This window comes from Callithrix jacchus, chromosome 13 (genome assembly GCF_049354715.1).
Source record: "Callithrix jacchus isolate 240 chromosome 13, calJac240_pri, whole genome shotgun sequence".
In the NCBI taxonomy this organism is placed as follows: Eukaryota; Metazoa; Chordata; class Mammalia; order Primates; family Cebidae; genus Callithrix; species Callithrix jacchus.
The window spans coordinates 30,439,741-30,462,008 of NC_133514.1; the positions used below are offsets into that span (position 1 = coordinate 30,439,741).

The following is a 22,268-nucleotide window of genomic DNA, read 5'->3' on the forward strand; positions in this document are numbered from 1 at the left end:
TGCCCTGAACATAGAGCACATAGAGCACTGTTTTTGTCTCCAAGCAGCATTTAAACAGGCTGTTACACTGGCAGCCTGTCCTTTAGTAAAGAGGCCAGATCTTGTGAAAAACACATTCCAATACCCTAAGCTGGCTACATGCTAAAGGATGAGGAGTACAAAATAGCGTTTTGTAGACTCTGAGAACCGAAATAGGTCTTTAGAGATCACCTGGTCCAGCCACGTTGTTAAATCATGATATGGTGGGAATGCATGTTCACTAATGCCTTTGGTTTTCTTTTTGGGAAATTCACACCAATGAAATCTGATACAAGCAATCCACAATCAGTACCAAGGATAACACTGACATATGATACAAGCTTTATCAATCATATGATACATAGTGCTCATTTTCACGATCCTAGTGGAATAAGAGGTCAGTATAATTTCTTCAGATTCTCTGAGACAGACTGGACCCCCGTGGGGGAGGGGTGTTCCAGGAGTGGCCATTCCTTTTGCATTCTTCTGTTACACCCAAGCACAGAATATAATGATGGCTCCTCATGGAGAGAGGTCACTCTTAAACAGCATTAAGTACAAAGTGATGACACATAACAGAAGCTCAGAAGTACTATCACTCACCATCATTTACTTCTTCCTGTCTCTCTGCTACTGGAGGACGGCATGGAGAAATCAGGTTCTTAGATATGAGTATCAGCCTTCTCTTACCTGCCTTGAAGAGTGCCCAGGGAGCAAAAAGGGTTTCATGCCAGGTGCAGTGGCAAGGCTGAGGCAGGAGGATGGATTGAGCTCAGTTCAAGACCAGCCTGGGCAACAAACGGAGATCATGTCTCAAAAAAAAAGGCCAGGTGTGGTGGCTCACACCTATAATCCCAGGACTTTTTGAGGTCAGGAGTTCAAGACTAGCCTGGACAACATGGTGAAACACCGTCTCTGCTAAAAATTAGCCAGGAGGTAGTGTCATGTACCTGTAATCCCAGCTACTCGGGAGGCTGAGGCAGAATTGCTTGAGCCTGGGTGGGTATTGTGGTGAGCTGAGATTGCACAACTGACTGCAGTCTAGGTGACAGAGTGAGATCCTGTTTCAAAAACAAAAATTAGCCTGGTGTGATGGTGTGCACCCATAATCCCAGCTACTTGGCAGGCTAAGGCAAGAGGATCACCTGAGTCCAGGAATTCAGGGTTGGAATGAGCTATGATTGTGCCACTGCATTCCAGCCTGGGGGACAGAGCCAGACCTTGTCGAAGCAAAGAAGAAAAGAGAGAGAGAGGAAGAAAGGGAAGGAAACGAGGGAGGGAGTGAAGAAAAGAGAGAAAGAGAAAGAAGAAGGAAGAAAAACAAAAGGAAGGAACGAAGGAAAAAGAATAGAAAAGGGCTCTGTCTCCACTGTGCTATTAAGTGGGCAAGGTTATTAACTGACCCAGTGGTTCTTTCCTCCCCTTCCAAGTCAAAACAGCAGAACCGTTTTCCAGGAAAGGTTAAAAACCAAGCCAGAAGTGGTTGAAAATGTATTTATTTTTTTAAATGATCTTTTCAAGCAATAAATAAAACCAGACATATTGACTTCTAAAAAACGAAACCAAACAAAAATCCCCTGCACTATATACATCCTACAGAAATACAGGCATATCAAATGTAGAAATGACATCACTCTGAAAGTTGGGGCTATTTACACAAGTTACAAGAATTGCATTGCTGTCTTTAAGAAGTCTCTTCCTTGAATGACTCGTAAACTCTAAGGGAGAGAGGGTATTGGTGGGGAAGCGGGGTTCAAAGTGGAAACATCCTCCATCTTTATTGATGGCCAAGACAGTCTCAAGAAAAAATATCAACATCCAGGCACTGTATTGAGTCCCTTAACAAGGCTCCACAGATTATTTGGCTTTCGAAAAGCCTGGAAGGGTGCTCCATTCAGGAGCTCCCGAGAGAAACCATCTTGTCCCTCAGCCGGGCTGCGACTGGTGGTGAGACCATGCGGAGCCGGTGGCAAACCCGTGGCTGTGGTTTCCACAGGACAGTCTGGCTGTTTGTGCTGTCACACGCAGCCTCCAACAGCACCTTGACATCCAGAAAGCATGGCAGTTTCCCAAGCTTGGCTGCACAAAGTACCCGGGAGCTTCGAAACACTGATGCCTGAGTTCCCCTCAACCCCACCACTAGAACTGGCTGAACTGACCTAGGAAAGCCTGAGTATCAGAACTGTAAAAGTTCCCCAGGTAATTCCAACATGGAACCACAGCTTTACTACCAGGGGTTTGGTTGGTGGCCAGTTCTCAATATCCTGCCTCCTCCTGTCATGGTGAAATCAACCATCCTACCTCCCTCTCTGCATCTTCCCAAGATTTAAAAACTTTTCTATGGCTTCCCAAATTAGAAAACTCTCTGGAATCCAGCTGGAATGAGCAACTGAGCAAAATGGCCTCAGGAGGGAATGACGGGAGCTGGGACCTACCAGTCACCTGCTCACCTCCGCTTCAGTCGAATACTGCTCTGTGGGAAAGCTGGGTCCATTTCCCCCGAGGCTCCTCCACACACAACCCTGGGTCGGACATTCTGGGAGGGAATGGGCAGCATTCCTCACTCTCTACAGAATACCCAATGAGCATTCTGTCTTTCATGGCTGATAGCAAAGTTGACAATCAATGAGGGGCAATGCTTTCCTGTCATTACAGAAATTTCCCATCAGTAGACTCCCTTCACGGGAGGGATGGATGCCTATTGAAAGTCACTGACCTTTTGGACTGACCCTGGGGTGGTGTCTTCATCAGAGCAATTTTAAGTCATCCAAAAGACTTCTGACAAAAAAACAATTTTAAAAAAGTCCTCCTTTCCAATCAAGCCAGTGTCCTATTTTATTTCTAAAAGTTTTGAGACTCGTGCTGTTACCAAGCTCAAAGAAAATGGCTTTATAAATAGCTGTTTTGACACTGTGATAGAAGACTAGGGAAGAAAGATGTCGCTGGAGCTAGTCCTGAGTTCCGACTGTCCCCCGTCGTGGTGGGAATGCAGTCTGGGAAAGCAGGACAGTTGTGGCAAATGTGCACTCGTTCTGTAAAAACTGAATCTGCTCTGCAGGTTACCTTCCCTTCTTGCCTCTGTCCTGTCTCTCTGCTGCTGGGACCCAGGGCGTTTTTAGCTGCAGAACCACTGGACTTCCAGGAATCAAGGAAAAGGTGGGAGTGTCCAACTGTGTTCTCTAAATGGTTCCATTGTCCGGAAACCCAACCCCTCCACACTTCAGCTGTTATTCCCAGAGGAAGCAGGGAGCCTCTGGCTCTTCTTAAAATAGCCAATGGGAGCTCTGGCCTCATCCACAGGCAGAGCTTAGTAAAGTCAGGATGAATGATGCCATCACAGGTTCATGGAAGGAAAAGTAACCATCCTGGTCCTGTCTGGGATGCCAGATAAGAGCATCCCAACATGATGGTGACATTGAGGCTTGATGGTATTTATGGGTGAGCAAAAATGTTCATTAGATGTAGACTCTCAAAGGGAAAAAAAAAAAAAAAAAAACCATGCTCTCACTTCTAGACAAGTTTGCAATAACCTCTAATCTGGCACTCCATAACAAGATTGTTGCACAATACTACAAACAAAATAGCATGTAGTTTGTTCCCTCATCCCTCCTCCCCAAACCCTCCCCACAGAAAATGTTTCTCCCTCCAAAGCCAGTCCTTATTTAGAAAGGCCCAAGTAAGGATTCAAAATGGCACCCGCGTGCCCATGATGCACATCACGAGAGCCAGTGGCCAGCCCCCTCACCAGCCATCAGCCCCGACCCCACCCTGGCCCTTTGGTTTCCAGTCTGGGAAATTCATACCAATGGAATCTGATATAAGCAATCCACAATCAGTTCACTGATGCTCTCTTGTCTTTCCACACTTCAAGGAGATCTGAAATGTGGTATGCATTCCCCTTTTTATTCAAAATCTTTTAGGTGAATATTTTAGGTGACCCTGGGGTGGTGTCTTCGTCATTTTATTCAAAAGTATTCACCTAACCAGGAATTTAAAGAACACAAGAATGTGTTGGTGTATTTCACTTCAGGTAATCCCCTAAAATTAAAACCTCCAATTTACACAAAAAAGAAAAGATGGTGCTTCCACTTACAAAAGGATTCATTTCAGGATTATCTCTAGTTGTCTGGATTCCCCAATGGCTGGCCTTGCCGAATGATTTGCTGTAGGAAAATTTGAACCGCACCCGATTTTCAAGGAGCACCTTTGTTGTGATATGGCATCGATCACAGATGATAGACAAGTCTTAGGCAGATTTAGGCAAAAAATGCTCCCACCACCAAAGTGATCACTGGAGAGAAAAAAGGTTGTCTTATTGTGGTCTAAAATTGCTTCGGTGGCCTACATGCCCAGGAACCAGCTTCAAAAGCAATTCACGTTGGTCATGGTGACACAGGCCTGCAGCCCCAGCTACTCGGGAGGCTCAGGTGGGAGGATCTCTCAAGCCCAAGAGTTTGAGTCCAGCCTGGGCAACATATTGAGATCCTGTCTCTTTTTTACAAAAAGGCAATTCAAATTGAATCCTTTCCTTTCTTCCTCTTCCCCCCGACCCTGCCTGCTTCTCAATGGCAACAAACACAAGGTGCTGATCGTGCTACCTCGCCCACACCCACAACACACCATTGGCTTCCTAACTGCTCTGACATCTGCATGCTATGTGCTCAGCTGTCTGACATCAATATAAATATATTCTAATTCCACTGTCACTAGACTTCTTGTACTTACATATTCTGAAGAAAGTCTTAATAAATACTTTATTATTAAGCATCATTATTCACCTGTTGGTGACTGAGAAATGAAAACCACATCCTCGAAGATTTCTTCTAAAAAAAATAATTCCTGTAACTACAACGACGACAACAAAGGGACAAGCACACAGAACCAGGCACTTCTGGGAAACTTGTCTTCTCATCCCTTTGCCCTCCCTTCCTCCCCCTTTAGTAAAACTGGTTGGGCACGTTTGCCAGGATTTGTGGGTTTCATCACTTCAAGCCTTACTGCTTAAAAAAATGAGGTAAGAAATTTCTATCGGAAAAGTAAAACTGACACATAAACCGAACCAAGGTCTTCCCTGGCTGCTGCAGCAGCCGTTATTGCTCTAAGTTGGAGTGTTCTGTTTGCTTTTAATGTGTATTCGGAGTCCTTATTGCCATTCTGGCTGGCCTCGTGGTGGGCCAAGGAGAAATGATGGGGAAGGAGCTCAGTCGCCTGCTCCCAGCTGCTCAGTCCCGACTTTCTGCCCGAACGCGGCCCGTCCCACCCCTGCTGGGAGCCAGCTCTGGTTCTGGGGCCCCCAGGGTGGCTCTAACAGCTAGGGGAGGTGGTGATGGGGCTGTGCAGGTAGGGCAGGCTGCTGGGGGCCGAGTGCACGCCCACCGAGACCGGAAAGCTGAAGACGAACTGGGAGGTGGGCGTGGCGGGGGTCTTGCCTCGCTCCCGCAGGGGTCCCGAGGGGCTGGCTGCCTCCGCCGCACAGGATGTGGCCAGCACCTGGGACTCGAACTGCAGCAGCTGCCCCATGAAGCTGAAGTTGGGCGAGATGATGCTGCGGCGCTGCTTGACGAACTCGAAGGCCTCCTCCAGCCTCACCCGCTTCTTCATCATCAGGTAGGCGAGGCAGATGGTGGCCGAGCGCGAGATGCCGGCCTGGCAGTGCACCAGCACACGCCCGCGGCAGTCCTTCACTGCATCTGGGGACAGGATGCCATAGGTGAGTGCAGGTTTCTGCAGACCCCGCCCCGATTAGGAGCACCGGCCAGCACCTGGGGGTGGGGAGCTCTGGAGGAAGAAATAGACATCCTACACCAAGGACTGGGGAGGAAGAAAACCCATGTGGGAGGGTCTCTAGAATGCCCCCTGTTCTGAGGTCTATTTTCCCAATCATTATGCTGGAGTTAGTTAAATCCCATTTTCCTGTCAAGGATTTCCATTTGCAGAAACAAAACAGTGGAGCCCGGGGTGGTGGCTCATGCCTGTAACCCCAGCACTTTGGGAGGCTGAATCGGGCAGATCACTTGAGCTCAGGAGTTCAAGACCAGCCTGGGCAATATGATAAAACCGTCTCTACAAAAAATACAAGAATTAGCCGGGCATGGTGGCGCACTTGTAGTCCCAGCTATTCTGGAGGCTGAGGCCAGAGAATAGCTTGAACCTGGGAGGCGGAGGTTGCAGTGAGCTGGGATGGCGCCATTGCACTCCAGCCTGGGGGACAAAGTAAGACTCTGTCTCAAAAATCAATCAATAAATATAAATAAAATAAAAACTGTGACTTAATGCTCCCTGCATCTTCCTTCCCATTCAAAAAATGTCACCGTCTGGGCACCAGAGCCATGCAAGGGGAAGGTGACTGACTCTGCAAGCTAAGCCTGGGTGTAGGTCCCTCTTCCCTCCTCCCTCCCAACCCAACATCCAATGTGCAAGCCTTCCCAATGAGGAATGGGGGGAATGAGGACTCGGATTCAGTGCCTCCCACGTCCACTTTCAAACTGGGCTTACAGGGGTTCCTTCTCATCCTTCCCACTGGCCCTGGGACCCAGGATCCCAAGCGCAGGGCCAGCCTACCGATGTACTCTATGGCTTCCATGAACCAGGAGCTGATGTCTGCCTTGTGGTTGTCTTCCACCGGGATGCACTTGTACTGATAGTGTCCTTCAAAGTGGTTTGGGCAGTCGGAGGAGACATTCAGCAGGGCCGTGATGCCCAGGGCGTCCAACATGTCTCTCCGGGCTGCATGGTAGGCACTGCCGAGGTAGAGGAAGGGAAGGATCTCCACAGGACCTCCCTGCAGAGAAAGGGAAACAAAGACCCCCCCCCAACAACATGAGGGTAAGGTGCTTGGCACAGGGAGTGGACACTTGTCTGCAGAGAGCTTTCCTTTCCAGGCCCCAGGGAGGATGCCTGCTGGGTCTGGCCCTCCCAGGCACCCAATGTAGCCTCCTGGAGTTCTTGGAGGGGCGATAGGCTTAGGGGGACTTCTCCAGCCTTTGCCCTCTACTTGTGGGCAGAGAGGCCAGAGCAGGTCAAGTCTTGTGGGACCCTCCTGCAGCCCACCTCCCCCATGGCAAAAGAAGTGGTACAACAATGTGAGTCTTATGGCACCATCTGTGACACTGAGTTGATACGTGCTAATCATCAAGCCATTTGCTGTGTGGTTTATGGTTATGTATTCACTGGACGTATCAAAAACAGGTGTGCAGTGGCTCACACCTGTAATCCCAGCACTTTAGGAGGCTGAGATGGGAGGATCATGTGAGCCAGGGGTTCAAGACCATCGTGGGCAACATAGTGAGACCTTGTCTCTATGAAAAATTAATCTGTTATGGTGGTACACACCTGTAATCCCAGCCACCCAGGAGGCTGAGATGGGAGGATCATCTGAACCCAGGAGTTTGAAGCCACAGTGAGCTATGATTGCACCACTGGACTCAAGCCTGGGTAACAGAGTGAGACTCTGTCTCCAAAAATAAACAAATAAATAAGTCAATGCCCTCTTGGCCACACAAATAAGAGAAGGGATCTTGGTAAATGAGGCAACGCTGGCTTAAATTCAGCACATGAGATGTGGGCAGCAGAGTACATCTAACTGAAAGGGCTGGAGGGTTCTTTGTAAGAAACATAGTGGCTCATGCAGATTTTCTCAGAGGGAGGGTGGGTGACCATCTATGTCCATTTGGCTGATACATGGGGCAGCCTGCCTGTCGGAGACCAAGATGCAGTCCTTGACCCGCTACTTCAAAGAAGGATGACCTCAGCTTCCCAGAGAGCAGGTCCCCAGGGCTTCAGGTGGCCTCCTCACTTGTCTGCACACCATGCTAGAGGCCAGATCAGGGAGTCATGTCTTTAAATTTTTTTCTTAAGGGGAGGATATTTAGAGAGGGAAGGGGAAGATTACCAAGGACTAAACGGCCCTACCTTACATCCCCAATGCTCAGGGTTCACCGAATTCTCCCCAAATTGAGGCATAACATTCAAAAACTTTTAAAAAAAAAAAAACTCAGAACCAGAGCCATTGGCTCAAGGCTGTGATCCCAGCACTTTGGGAGGCCAAAGCAGGAGGATCACTTGAGGCCAGGAGTTCAAGACCAGCCTGGGCAACACAGCAAGACCCCTTCATCTCTACCAAAAAACTTCTTAAATTAGCTGGGCGTGGTAGCACGCACCTGTAGTCCCAGCTACCAGGGAGGATCCCTTGAGCTCAGGAGTTCGAGGTTGCAGTGAGCTATAATCACACCGCTGCACTCCTGGGTGACGGAGCAAGACTGTCTCAAAAGCAAAGACAAAAAACACCCTCAGAACTCTGAAAAGAAGGCACTGCTTGGCCCCTACACTGCCCCTGACCCCCACTCCCGAGCACTGCACCCCAAGTCTACCTGGTCGTGTAGCGGGGTCCCGCAGGAGCTGCAGCCCAGGTCCAAGGGCTCTGTGGCACTGGGGGGAAACGGGGGTGGGATGGCTGCCAGGGCCTTCGTTTTAGAACAGAATTCTGGGTACTCGGAGGAAAACCTCTCATAGCCACCTGTAAAGGAGAAAGAATCTCAGGTTAATGGGGTCACTAAGCCAGCAGGAAGTCAGAAAGAGCTTGACTCAGATTCAGGCTAGCTGCTGGGAAGGTGGAGCAGGCGTGCTCTGCATTCGCCACTGGGTGGCGCTGTGGACCTAGCGAATGGCCATGGCGAGGTTTCCAGAGATGCAGAGGACACGCTTGCCAGTACTGCAGCAAGGCTGGAAGAAGAAGTGTTTGGACAAGACCTGGGTTAGAGAGTTAGACACACAAAGGAAGATGTGCAGGGAATGTGCAGAAAAGACTCTGCAGAGTAGCTCCGCAGGACAATGACAAAATAGAGAAGAAGGGAAGGTCATGCTGGGCTTCCAAGGACACTACCTGACACCTGTCACCCCCGATTCCAGCCCTTCCTCAGGGGAGGTCCTCCAATGTGAGAAAGAAGGAAAAGAAATGAACTTGCCACAAGCTCTTCTGGATGTCATCAATGGAGCAGCAGATGCCCATTGCACGGTCTCAAGAACAGCTGTTCCATCACCAAGAGGCCAGAACAAGAGGAAACGGGCTCAAATCTAAAGAAATCTCTCATGTTACATGCGGGTTTGGGCAAGGGAAGATTTCCCCACCTGAGAGTGGGTAAGCCCTGGAATGGTTATCTATGGATCATCTTCCAGAGAAGGGAGATATTTTCAATAAAAAAAAGAAGACAGGCGCCGTGGCTCTCGCCTGTAATCCTAGCGCTTTGGGAGGCCGAGGCAGGTGGATCACGAGGTCAGGAGTTCAAGACCAGCCTGGTCAAGATGGTGAAACCCTGTCTCTACTAAAAATACAAAAGTTAGCTGGGCATGGTGGTGGGCACCTGTAATCCTAGCTACGTGGGAGGCTGAAGCAGGAGAATCGCTTGAATCCCGGGGGCACAGTTTGCAGTGAGCCAAGATCATAGAGTGAGACTCCATCTCAAAAAAAAAAAAAAAAAAGAAGAAGAAGAAAATAAATGGCCAGCTGGACTGGAATAGAAGGGGTGCTGCTATCCAGGAAGGGTGGAGGTGGGTGGGATACAGGGAAGGGCCACAGGGAAGCCCTCCAAAAGGACAACCACTCAAGCCCTATCATCTCTGGTTTTCTTGTGAACTCTGGGATTCCCTTTGTGGCCAACTTCCAATCTATGGTACTATACATGTGTGGCCCTGCTTTTATTTTGATTTTGCAGTTTTTGTAGGGCCAGAAATTTATTAGATTGATTCAGCAGGGCCTGTGTGTTAGAGACCCATTCAACTGACTCCAATGACAAGTTGGCTGAGGTCCCGGATGTCACTGCCTTTGCAGTCTTCATGACAGTGACATAGGACCACTGTGCCCTAGGGCCATTCACAGAAATTTTCCAACATGTAGAGACATGTGACGCTTAGTCACTTGCCCCAAATCCCAACCCTAAAGACGGCTTCCTACTGAGAAGAAGGAAACGGTTCTCGACCACTTTATAAGGCTTATAGAAACAGGGCATACAACTTTTCCTCTCTGACTGGAGGAGGCTCCTCTATTCCCCACCTCTCCCTCCCTCAGGATATAAATGGATCTCTCTCTGGTCACAGGCCCTTGTTCCTGCTGAGTCACAGTGACCAGCCTCCCTGGATGGAAAACCTGCTGGCGGGGCTGGTACCATCAGCCTTGGTCATGCTGGTGGCCTTGGCAGCCACCTCATCACAGAAACACCCCCTCCCTCTCATTAGGAACCCCTTTCCTTGTCTGGCTGCTGGCACTGCTGCACCACATGCAGTGATTAGAGAATGGGGGAAGAGGAAGCAAATGTCTGTCTGCAGCTGAAGTCCCTCAGGGGCCTCTGTGATGGGAAACTTCGGTCAATGCTCCCGTTTGGAGGAAGTGGAAGGGAAACCATGTACCAACAGTGGTTGGACACCTGTATCCCAAGCGATTGCTTGTTACTCTATGTACTTCTCTAGGATTTGCAAAAATCCTAACTAAATGATCCTTCTGTGTCTGTTACATAATTTGAGCTGTCAAAACACATGTTAAAATGACATGTTAGACCCAAGTGGTGTCCGGCAAAAACTCACCACCTAGACAGACAAACTATTACCTGCACCTGTGAATGGTTGGGCGGCCCGGGAGTGCCAGGGCAGGCCCCAAGGTCACAGAACAGAGCGGCGCTGGTTGCTGGAGAATCGGGAAGAGCCCAGAGCAGCTGAAAGGATGATGTCCCCATGGATGAGGATATGGGAGGGGGCACTGGAGTGAAGTTCTGGAAAGGGCACAGGCTCTGCCATCAGGTTGCACCTCACCCCGATCATTTATTAGCCTGCTGCGCTCCCTGAATCTCTCCAAGCCTCCTCCTCGTCTGTAAGAGGTGATGAAAGTCTCCTGCACAGGAGCCTTTGAGGATTGGTTCCAACAGCCAGGCTCTGTGCCTGGCATCAGGGAGACAGATCATGAAGTTTTCCCTTCTTGGTGCCTACAAGGAGGGGTGCCCTTGGGTGGCCTCAGCAGAGATCCTCAAAGGCCAAAGAGGAACCAGGGGACAGGGTAATGCTGGTAAGTATAAGGGACTAGGCATTTGACAGCCTGCTCTCCCAGAAACCCATCTCATGGTTTCTGGAGACCTCCAGACCTCCAGATTTTGTGGAGAAGACAGAGGAAGGACTCCACCTACCCTCCCGGGCACAGCCATCGCTGCCACTCAGCAGAATCCTTGCCAGGGACCTGGAGCCAGTCACTGGCCACAGAATGGTGTGGGAGGCAGGGAGGGCCCCAGTGACCCATTAGATGGGGAACAGGCTGGATCTTGGCCGAGGTGTGCCATTGGTCATCTCCCCCAGGCTGATCACAACTGTCTGAAAAAGGCACCATTAAAAGGCAGCAGAAAAACAATTACGGAAAAGTCAGTTACCTCTGTGGAAGTTTTAAAGCGAAAGCAAAAAGAAACAAGGTGAAGAAGCAAATTCACTCAAGGGGCAGGAGCACTGGAAGGTTCTCATCCCTGACAGTGGTTGCCAGCATTTGGGGGTCTGTGTCTGGTTGTCAAAAGATGACACACTAAAGGGAGTTCCTTCTGGTGGGCCCCGGGCTGCACTCAGGACAGCACCCATGGGTGAAAATGATCTGCTCTGAGCTGGTGGAGTCTGGAGGATGCAGTGAAGGTGAAGCGGGAGGATGCCTCCAAGTTCGCATTTCTCCATCCACGGAAGAAGCTGCTCACATCCACCCCTCACAGGGCCATGCCCCAGTAGCCCCAGTAAGTCATCTCCGGATGTCAATCTATGCCACCTCTGCCTTCCACCCTTCCCCGGGGGCCCTTCTCTAGGGGGCACTGCCTGCAGATTTCATCAAGTGAAGACAGACTTTTCATGCAAAAACAAAACAGATCCAAATAGGGCACTGCTGATATTTCGCCAAACCCTGCTTCTAATCCAGGTGATCATGGAGTCGCGACCCATTTTTTTTTTCATGGAATACAATAGAATAAATTAGGAGGACGCATTGCACTTAAAGAGGATTTCATTTCATGGAACTTTTTTTTTCAGGTGTGCATGTATCCCTCTCCGGGTCACTATATAAATTGAAATGTGTTTCTTACTGTGGGCGGGGTAAAAAAGGATTGTTCTAAGGCTACTTCCACTCAGTCCCTGCTACCCATCCCAAATCCATGCAAATACCGTAGTCACAGCTCTTTCAAGAGCTAGATTTAGGTCACCAAGTTTCATCCCAAAAAATCGTGAAAGGAAAAGCTTATTCTCATTGTCAACAAAGGGGCTGGGCTCCATCGCATGCCCTAGCTCGGGTGCAGAAGTGGAGAAGATCCAGGTGTAGGCCCAACTCTCATTGTGGAATTTGGACAAGTATGTTCCCTTCTTAATGTTGGTTTTTCCCACTCTCAATTTTCAAAATGTAAGAATTTCGAATTATAATGATCTAAAAGTTCCAGTATCCTGTGATTCTAAATATCCAGGATCTACTTATTTGTGGGTCAGTGTTGCCAGCTCTGAAGCAGCAGGGGCCTAAAATCTGCATTTTTATCTTCTGAATAATTTTATTATTAAATGTGCCATTCCAAATGAATTAATTTGGACTGTTTTTCCTATGCCCTCTGAATGTATGTAATGAATGTATTGAACATGCTGTGTTCTACTAAATATAATTCCATAACAGGTTTCTTACTCATTTCAACCTGTTTTTCCCATGTCCTTATTTAAGAATACATTTTCCATTCTTTTTTTTTTTTTTTTTTGATATGGACTCTCACGCTCTGTTTCCCAGGCTGGAGTGCAGTGGTGTGATCTCAGCTCAGTGCAACCTCCACTTCCCAGGTTCAAGTGTTTCTCCTGCTTCAGCCTTCTGAGTAGCTGGGATTACAGGTGCACGCCACCACACCCAGCTAATTTTTTTTTTTCTGTAGTTTTAGTAGAGACGGGTTTCACCATGGTGGTCAGGCTGATTTTGAACTCCTGACTTCATGATTGGCCTGCCTCGGCCTTCCAAAGTGCTGGGATTACAGGCGTGAGCCACCGCACCCAGCCTATATTTTCTATTGTTAGATCTCTCATTTTATCACCTTTATTTTACAATTTGAAAGTCTGGAAGGAAAAAAAAGGAAAAAGATTTTCATTCAACCTACTTGAGGAATAACTCCATCTACAGTTCAACTCCGCAGTGCCTTCTTCTCACACCCTCATACAGAGAGGCAATTGTCAAAGTTTAGTGGAAATGAGGAGCCTCATGAGCAGCTCTCCACGGCACTCACACCTTGCAGGAGCAGGAGATAATGTATGTAAAAGTACTTTACAAAGGGCAGATTGATGTAGTGCTGAGAAAAATCACCATAATAGGACTGTTAATGGCATCTGTGACAGGGTAAACTGTCCTTTGGTGGTGACCATGATCCTGGATTTTCCCCACCTCCCTCCCCCCAACACACACAGACAGGGTCTCTCACTCTATTTCCCAGGCTGCAGTCCAGTGTCGCAGTCATGGCTCACTGTAGCCTTGACTTCCCTGGACTCAAGCAATCTCCTTGCTTCAGCCTCCTGAGTAGCTGAGACTACAGGCACATGCCACCTCGCCTGGCTAATTTTTGTATTTTTTGTAGAGACCGAGTTTCACCGTGTTGTGATCTGCATGCCTCCGTCTCTCTGCAGCAGAAAACTGATTACAGAAAAGTCAATTCCCTCTAGTGGAGTTTTAAAGAACAAATAAGAAGGATCAAGGTGAAGAAGTAAATTTGCTCAAGGGGCAGGAGCACTGGAAGGTGCTTGTACCTGACAGCAGTCGCCAGCTTTTGGGGGTCTGTGGCTGGTTGTCACAAGATGCCATTCTAGGATTGCAGGCATGAGCCATCATGCCCGGTCTTGGTCATGGATCTTAACGTGGCTGCCACTTTTTTCCCATTATGCCCCCAGCACTCAGAATAGCACCTGATACTAGGCAGGGCTCATGGCCTTGCTCTTGCCAGAAAGTCATGCTCCTGCAAGAAAGCCTTTGGGAACTCTATGTGAGTGCTGACTTAGTAAGCCCCTATGTAAATGCTAACATGTATTTAAAATCTAAGTAAGTGAACTTCTCACCTTGGGGCTCTGAACACAGAAACACCTAGACCTTCCTGCTAGTTGACACCTAATACCATGCTGAGGACTCGAACTGGTTTGCAGTCTCTCCCAGTCTTCCTGGGCGATCTGCTATGTTCAGAAAACTGACTTCCATCGGAGTGAACTTTTCTTCCAGTCCTGCTTCCTCTTTGTTTGCCGTGAACTGCCTCCCGGTAAGGAAATCCGCTATCAGGTTTCAGATGCTCTGATTTTTTTAAAAGGAATTTCTTGGCTCCATATAGTGACCATCCTTCCTCTCTCCCTCGTTTTTCTGAGCAGCCCATTTTTGTGGGTGCAGTCCACCTCTCCTAGAAGCACCCAGGATAATAAGCCCAAGGAAGTTGTGATAATCTTAAGGGTCAAGTTTTGCTCTCAATTTACACCTACATCTGTCTTTAGTTACTTCTGTTAGTTGGAGACATCCAATGTAAAGGATGCCTAAAGTAGTGAGTTTACTTCATTGTAATTATTTAACAAATTACAAGGGGGTTAAAAACTACCTGTAAGGCCTAGCACTTACACTCCCAATCCTTGGCTGTCATGGATATTGTATAACATTTGCAAGCAGAAAAGCTACCGTATTTGCAAGCAAAAGGGTATTCTATTTATAAGCAGAAAAGCTAGTCATTTTCCCTTTAGGTAGAAAAGGTAATGCAATATTGACATTCCCCAGAGCTGTGCTGCTTGATGCCATTGCCCTCCTGGAGAACTGAAGACAAAAACGGCAATGCTGGGGCTAGTGAGAAAAAAAAACAAACAGTCACCAGAGTTGCCAGAGCTGTTAATGGTGCCTCTCCTCCCCCCCCCCCCCCCCCCCGGCATTCATCATTGACCTTAGTGACTGTTTTCTATAGAAAGGGTAATATCTATCGGAGGCTGTAGGGTCAGACCCTGCGCTAGTGGATGCTATAAAGTACTACAGGGTGAGCAGGAGAAACTGTAATATCTAGAGGATCTTCCCCATTTCTCCAACATCTAGAGGATCTTCCCCATTTCTCCAACAGCTCCAGCACAGCTTTTCAATAAGGACTATCTAAGGCTGAGGGAAATTTTAGGTAAGTGGAAAGGAGGGTAATGTTTTTATGCCTGAAATCTTTTTGCATAACAGATTATTTTGTTATTTGGGGATATTAAAGGCAAAGAATAGGGTAAGAAAAAGCTCTTTTTGTCTTTCTCTAATGACCAGGGGAGTCTCAAACTCTAATCCAAGGATTTGCAAATGAGAGAGAAAGGGATTTCAAAAAGCGTATTGTGATAACACCCAAAAAACTAAAATTTCCAAACTGACCTTAAAAATACCTTACAGGATTTAAATTAAATGAGCTTAAAAAAAAAAAAAAAAAAAACTACCCCACTGGAAATCCTTTACTAACAAAGACAAAAAACACTGGGATTTTCGTTATTGCTTTTAGCAAAACTCGGGTAGTCTTAGGAAACGTAAAGGCTAGGCAGTACTTTCCTGATACTCAGCGAAGTTTACCTCCCTCACCTGCGTGGAGTAGCCAATTCAGCGTGGTAGAAGGAAACCTTCAACGTGGCAGACATAGAAAAACTGAATTTTAAAATGCAATTAATTAGGAGAGTTAGATAGCTTTGGCTGGGAAGGCTACTACCACTTCTGAAAATATTCTCTTGTTTTTACTGCTTCCTCTAACCCCTCCAAGAATGGCAGACACCAACCAGCAGTCCTTCCACTGGCTTCCTGACCTCCCCACTTTTACAGACACGCACAGGCACACATGAAATAAAACACACGTTAATTCCCTCGCTAGAAAATAAAATGAACAGCTCCAGTAGGAAACCAACTCTTAACGATTCAAGCATTTACCAGAGACAATCGAAAGGGCTTTTTCTTCCTTTGCTTCTCAAAATTTCCCTTGAGGTCTCTGCCCTGGAGCCCCCTCCCAGGAAACCACATTTGCTCCACTGCACTGGCTTCCAGGCTAGGAAGGGAGGTGTATCTGGAGGCCTGGGAGACACCTTGATTTCCTTCCCCAGCCCCTTCCTGCCGGGCTGTGGGAGCAGATACTGACTTTTTCCTTGTGCCCTCGCTAGGGATGCCTTTTCATTAGAGGGCAAAGAGGAGGAAGAAGAACTGGGTTAAAGATGGCCTCTGCTTAACACATATGTCAAGATCAGCTAAGCTAAACCGAATAGGGCCCAGTTAACCTCAAGGATATTCACCACCACTACAGAGCAAGCTGGAAGATTCCCCCACCTCTCAATTTTAGGTGTCTGCTTCCAAGGGCAAGCTTGTGAAGCAGAAGCTGAATTTCTGGCTACAGGAGGCAGGGGAGGAAGGACGATTCCAGAAGAGACTGAAGCTAAATCTGCGGCCCAGGCCTGCACACCTCCCTCTGCAAGGATGTCCACTTCGAGATGCAGAAGATGATCCTCCCTGCCCGCATCGGGGCAGAACACAAGAGGCAGTGCAGGCTCCAGGAGGAAACAGCCCTTTAAATACTTCTCTTCCGAAGGCCAGGCACCTCGCCACCCACAGGGGCTGTCATTTTACCAAGAGGCCTGTCCTTCCCAGTCACTGGCCTCGCCCAGAATCTCCAAGACTCTCGCATAGGGCTGGCTGGGTGAAATGGAGGAGGTTGGAGAGGGGACACTCAACGGGATTCACGAGGGACAGGGAGATGCCGCGCGCCCTGGGGATAAACCTGAAAAACTAATCCCTCTCTTCCCAGGAGTGGGGCCTAAGTGGCTGCACCCCGGGAAGCCCAAGGGCCGAGGTCCCGGAGCTGCCGCTCTAGGGCGGTCCCCTGCGGATTTCTTCCAGGAAGGAAAGCAAAACACAACAAAACAAACCCAGACTCCACGTGGGGCTGGAGCATGGCCCCAGCCCTGCTGTGTTCTCGCGGGTCCTGGGCTCGGAGGCCAGCGAAGGAAGGTGTTTGTGCCCGCGCTCTCTATGGGGGGAGTTGAAGGCAAAGCAGTTCGAGGAACATCCCGGCCAGCCCCGGTCACTCGAAGGGACTTGGGTCCCCGAGGAATTGCCTTCATCTCTGCCACCAGCGCCGACCAGCTCAAACAATGGCGCGGACGCCCACCCTGGTGGCCTAAGCAGGACCTGGTCCCGCTCAGCGGCCAGGCTTTCCGGGACATGCCCCTTCCTGGCACTTTCTCCTGGAGCGCTTTGGGGAGAAGGGAGGAGGACTGGGCTCAAGTGGAGGGGCAGAGCGGCTCTCGCGGAAAAAGAAAGAAAAATCAGCAAAATCGCCTTAGCAGTTCAACCAAAGGTCAACAGCAGCGTTTCCCTAGCAGCTGACAGGTCAAATGGGCAGGAAACAACTGCCGAGAACAAAGCCCCCCGCTGTTCGGCAGGGGCGAACCCGACTCTTCAGCACTGAGCAGTTTTGTTGTGCTTTTTGGAGGGGAGAGATTTCCGCCCTCCTCCAGCTCCCTTCCTCCCCAGTGGACAGGTCCGGAAAGGAAAAAGGAAAAAGGAAAGGAAAGGAAAGGAAAGGAGAAAGGAAAGGAAAGGAAAGGAAAGAAAGGAAAGGAAAGGAAAGGAAAGGAAAGGAAAGGAAAGGAAAGGAAAGGAAAGGAAAGGAAAGGAAAGGAAAGGAAAAGAAAGGAGGGAGGGGGCGGGGGCGCCTGCGGGGGGAGGTGCGGCTCTTTGATGGAGGGGGGAGTCTGAACCGCCTCCCGGGCTTGGAATCCCAGACCCGACCCGCGCGAAAGAATGCTCGGAATGCGGCGGCGGGAGGCGGGGGCGCAGCGCAGCAGAGGGCGCCCGGACCCCACGCGCCCTGCCCGCTCCCCAGCCCGACAGCCGCGGACACACCTGGTCCTGCAGGTGAGGCAGGCGCCCATTCCCTTCAGGAACTCGGACAGCACGCGATTTTTTCGGGATATCCGACTACCAAATGTGACAAGACAGCCAGGTCGCCAAGTTTCGCCAGGGCTCGCTTAAATCCGGCACGCGCCGCCATCAGATAGTCGCAAATCCGACTGAACAAAAGGTGGTCATTCTGGGCTGCCCAGATTTGCAGGAGCTAGAGGACGGATTCCGCCTGGCGTCCCCCAGATATACCGTCCTACAGCCTCCTGCTCCCAGAGCCTGCAGCTAGCCCCGGACCGAGATTGGCCACCTTCCAAGCGGAGCTCGGAGTTGGGCAGCGGGAAAGCAGATACAGATCGCTCTACACAGTGTGTGCAACCCAATCTCCCTTTCTGCATTTGCCAGGCTCTTGTTTTCAGTGAAACTGGCAGGGCTGATTGTACCTCGGCGCCCACCCGCCTTCACCCTTTTCCCTACCTCTCGGATTTTCCCGGTCGGGTTTAGTGCAGGGTCCCGGTATGCCAAACCGATAGGCCTATCTTGTTCCCAAGCGCCCCGTGGTACTTGAGAACACTTCCCGGGACTCGTGATGGGCGGCGCAGAAGAGTCGCTTCACCCTCGAGGCCAGGACCTTTAGTGTCAATAAACGGGGCTTCGCTAGGACAGTGCGGAATTGCAGGTGACCGGGGGAACCCGCCCGCACTGTCCCTGAGTACTTGAAGCTCGCACTTGCATAGAAACCTTGCAAGCCCGTACACACGAACAAGCACAAAGGGGCGCGCGGGGATCCCCGCAACCACGAATCACGCAGGGGACTCCTTTCCTTGCCACTAAGGCGCAGGCCGCCAAGACCTCCTCCATCGACCTCCTCCATCTCCCTCCAGCTCGCGCCCGGAGCCCGCGCTTACCTTTGAGCAGGCAGATATCGGTGCGCTCGGCGTTGCGGCGCAGAGCCTGCACCACCAGCGACACGGTGCTGTCCTCGCGGAGGCTCTCGGCGCGCGGGCTGCGTTCGTCGTAGACGATGACCGCTGAGTAGAGGCCGGAGCGCAAGCGAGCGCGCACCTCCTCTTCGGCGGGCAGGATCTGCTCCAGGCTCACAGAGCCCTTAGCCCGCCGCCGCACGATGGTGTTGCAGCGCACATTGACCGAGCCTCGGATGTAGCCCGCGCTGTGCGCCAGGAACGGTCTGCAGTCCAGCAGCAGGCACTTGCCACCGCTCGGCAGCCCCAGGGCGCTGTGACTGCCGCTGCCGCCTGCGCCGCCGCCGTTCTCGTCCCGGTTCATCAGCCTTTTGAGCACACTGCAGTCCATCTCCCGCAGCTCCTCCATCGTCACCATGGTCGCCGGGAACCGAGGCGGCTGGGCGCTCGAGGAAGAGAAGAGCACCCGGGCCGCCTAGTCTGCAGGAAGGAGCGGGCGCGGGCTACGCGGGGACGCCTGCTGAAGTGGCCGCAAACGTGGTCCCCTGGCGCTCCCGAGGGCGAGTCTCTTCTCTCCGTCCCCTTCCTCCCGCAGCCTCGCGGTCACATAGCAGTCACAGCGGCCTCGGGCGCCCAGCCGGACAGCGCCCGGCGCGGAGGGGGAGGCGGCGCTGGAGGGGAGTGTGTTTACGGGAGAGGACCGCGGACTCTCTTCGGCCGCCGCCTCTTGTGTATTTTTGCGGGTCGCGCTGCTCCTATCGCCACCGGCGCCGGCGCTGCGGCTCCCCACGCTTCCCCGGCGCTCCGCGCACTGCCCCAGCCAGAGTTTCCTCCTCGGCTTAGAGATTTATTAATGCTCCTCCGCGCTCCCGGGGGAGGGGGCGCTCAGTACTACCCCGCCAGGCCCCGCCCCGTTCCATTCCGGGCCCCGCGCCCTTCCCCGCCCCCTGCGCTGACTCCCAGCTCCCTCCGGGCCCCTCCTCCCGCCTCCTCCCTGGAGCTTGAATGGAGCGCGGCCGCTCGCTCCCGGTCACGGGAACTCGACGTCACAAAGAGCGGAGTAAACAGGGCGCCGGGTGCTCGCCGTCAGGCCCATTCATAAAACCGAGACCGAGAGGAAGAGGGAGGCGGCCTCCGACCCGCCGCGAGCTGCAGGCAGCGCGGGGACTTTGTGAATGGAGCGCGCGGCGCCTTTTCGCTGTCCGCTGGCAGGCCCGGCCTCCGCTGCGCCTTCAGCCCGACACCCGCACCTGTGCCGCCGCTCGGCTGGCGGCGCCAAGGGAAATAGCCAGCCGAGGAGGCCGGGGCTCGGGTTTGAGCTTTCATCCGTTTGCACCTTCGCGCTTCACCGCGTGACAGCCCCGCAGTCTCTCCCCGGTACCCAAGGAGAGGGGACTGGAGCGCCGCTGCCCACCCGGCAGGTCCTGCACCTCCTAGCCCCAGACTCCCTGTGCGCTTTCGGCCCGGCCAGTCCTTTCTGAAAATGCCATTCCTGAGACGTTGCGTATGCATTAGCGTGATCGATTTTCATCTAAAGCCATTAAATCAGTTTTATAGCTTCCCCAGGAACGTGGGCAACCCCCCTGCTTAGAAGATGAAAGAGCAAGTCCTCCCGCCCGAAGCCCAGGATCGGAGTGAGGTGTGGGGTTTGTGGCTTTACGACCCATAGGGAGGCATTAATTGCCGGAATGGTGTGCGGAGGGAGGAGAACAGGCTGCACTCCTGTCCCCGCCTCCTAAAAGATGTTTATTTAACCCTGGTCGGGAGAAAAATAAGGTTTTCGGGCTTGGGGGATGTCTTCACCCTATCTGGCATGGTTGTGAATTATCCTTTCAGGAAATGACAGGGTCCACATTTGGTATGGAGAAATGTACCCGGGAAGAATGACCTTTTAAAAGAACTTCAGCAGCTCTGGGCCCGATTCAGGTTTCCGAGCATCCCTTTTTCCAGGTCACGTGGCAGCCCTCCCCATCCCCATTTCTCTTTTGCATTTAATTTCCCAGAGGCGGCATTTGGCTGGGGGTTTGTGCACGCACACGATGGGGACCGTGCAGAAGCCAAAAATCATTCGCCCGACATCTTGCCAAGTCTTGTTAGTGAGAATTAATCACAGAGCAAGGAAGTTACAGGACTCGCTCGCAGTCTCGGAGGCTGCGGAGTAGCGTATTCCATTCCAGGGCGCGCGTGGAAGCCCGACCCAGGCGGCAAGGGCCGCGGAGCCCGCCGGGTCTCTACCGCCCCAGCTCGCCCTCCCCCCACGCCTTTGTTCCGGGCGGAGTGGCTCTTCCGTGCTCTCACCTCCGGTCCCCGGGGCCATCCCTGCACTCCTCGACCGGAGCCTGGCGGAGCCTCCACTTCCGAGACCTACGACCCGCCTCACCCCCCACTGCGCCCCAAATGCCCCAACCCCCGGGCCCTGCTCGAATGGACTGTGAGGGGCACAGCTTGGGCAAGGTGATCTTTCCTTTTGCTCCGGGCTCCAAAATGGCTCACTATGGCACTGCACGGATCCTCTCTCTTTAAAATTTAGTATTTTATTCATCACGGAGTTTTTGCATCTTTTTTTTAAAGAGGCATTGCATCAAAATATTTCTTTTGATGACTGACTTTTCGGAGCCCTTATTAAATTTTGCGCTCGAGGCTTCTGCTCACCCTAGTCCAGGCCCTGGAAGGGGCCACAACTGTGGACTGACTGACTGAGGCTGCCAGGTGGCGGGACCTCGCGCCGGGCACTCTGGGTGGGAGATCAGTGGTCAAAGGCGCTCAGCGCGGCCTCCCTGTGGGGAGGGCAAAAGGGGTCTGAGTCCAGTTTCCCATTCTGTTGAAGTGACTGTGGGGCTCTGTCTAATAACTCGCTTTCGATAAGGAGCAAGGAGCCCCCGGGGCCCCAACAGTCCAAGGCTGATTTCGCTTTCCGGGGTTGCTCTCCAGCAGCTCAGAAATCGCCGCCTGCCAGGCCCAGGGCCGGAGCTCTCCCGGCGCAAGGAAACACCGATTCCTTTACAAAGGCTTTGACACGGCATTTCTGGAAAAAGCCTCTCAGGAGGTAGGTCCGGGCCAATTTCACGCGTGTCACAGGAGCTGGGGAGACGTCCCTGGGCCTCATCGGTCGCGCTCTGGGCCAGCCTTTGTCTCCCCTGAGCTGGGGTAGCCTCCCCCGCCGGACCCGCGCCTGGCGCTCACGTGGCCCGTAAATGACAGTCAAATCCGGGAGGAGGAAAATGCCCATGGAACAAAGAGGTTTGCTTTCTGTACCTGACAGTAATCCGTGGTGGAGAGGCCCTAAATCGCTGGCGATTCACACAGCAAGGGGTGTGGGAGGGCGCGTGTGAGTGTGTGTGTGTGTGTGTGTGTCCACGTGTACGTGTCCGCGCCTGCGCGGCTGTTCCCTGGAGGGGAGCCACATCTTGGGACTTAATGCATTTAAGCCGAGAGCCACT

At 51.4% G+C, this 22,268-nt stretch overlaps 1 protein-coding gene across 1 annotated transcript; it reads right to left on the reverse strand.

Annotated features, from left to right (window-relative positions):
- Nucleotides 1–1,498: 1,498 nt before the first annotated feature.
- Nucleotides 1,499–19,650, reverse strand: DUSP4 (dual specificity phosphatase 4). Its single transcript, XM_035270231.3, has 4 exons — nt 18,814–19,650; nt 8,388–8,533; nt 6,580–6,799; nt 1,499–5,708 (listed from the first exon to the last, which is right to left on the reverse strand). The coding sequence occupies exons 1-4, from the start codon at nt 19,244–19,246 to the stop codon at nt 5,323–5,325; spliced, it is 1,185 nt and encodes a 394-aa protein (XP_035126122.1). The 5' UTR covers nt 19,247–19,650; the 3' UTR covers nt 1,499–5,322.
- Nucleotides 19,651–22,268: the final 2,618 nt, after the last annotated feature.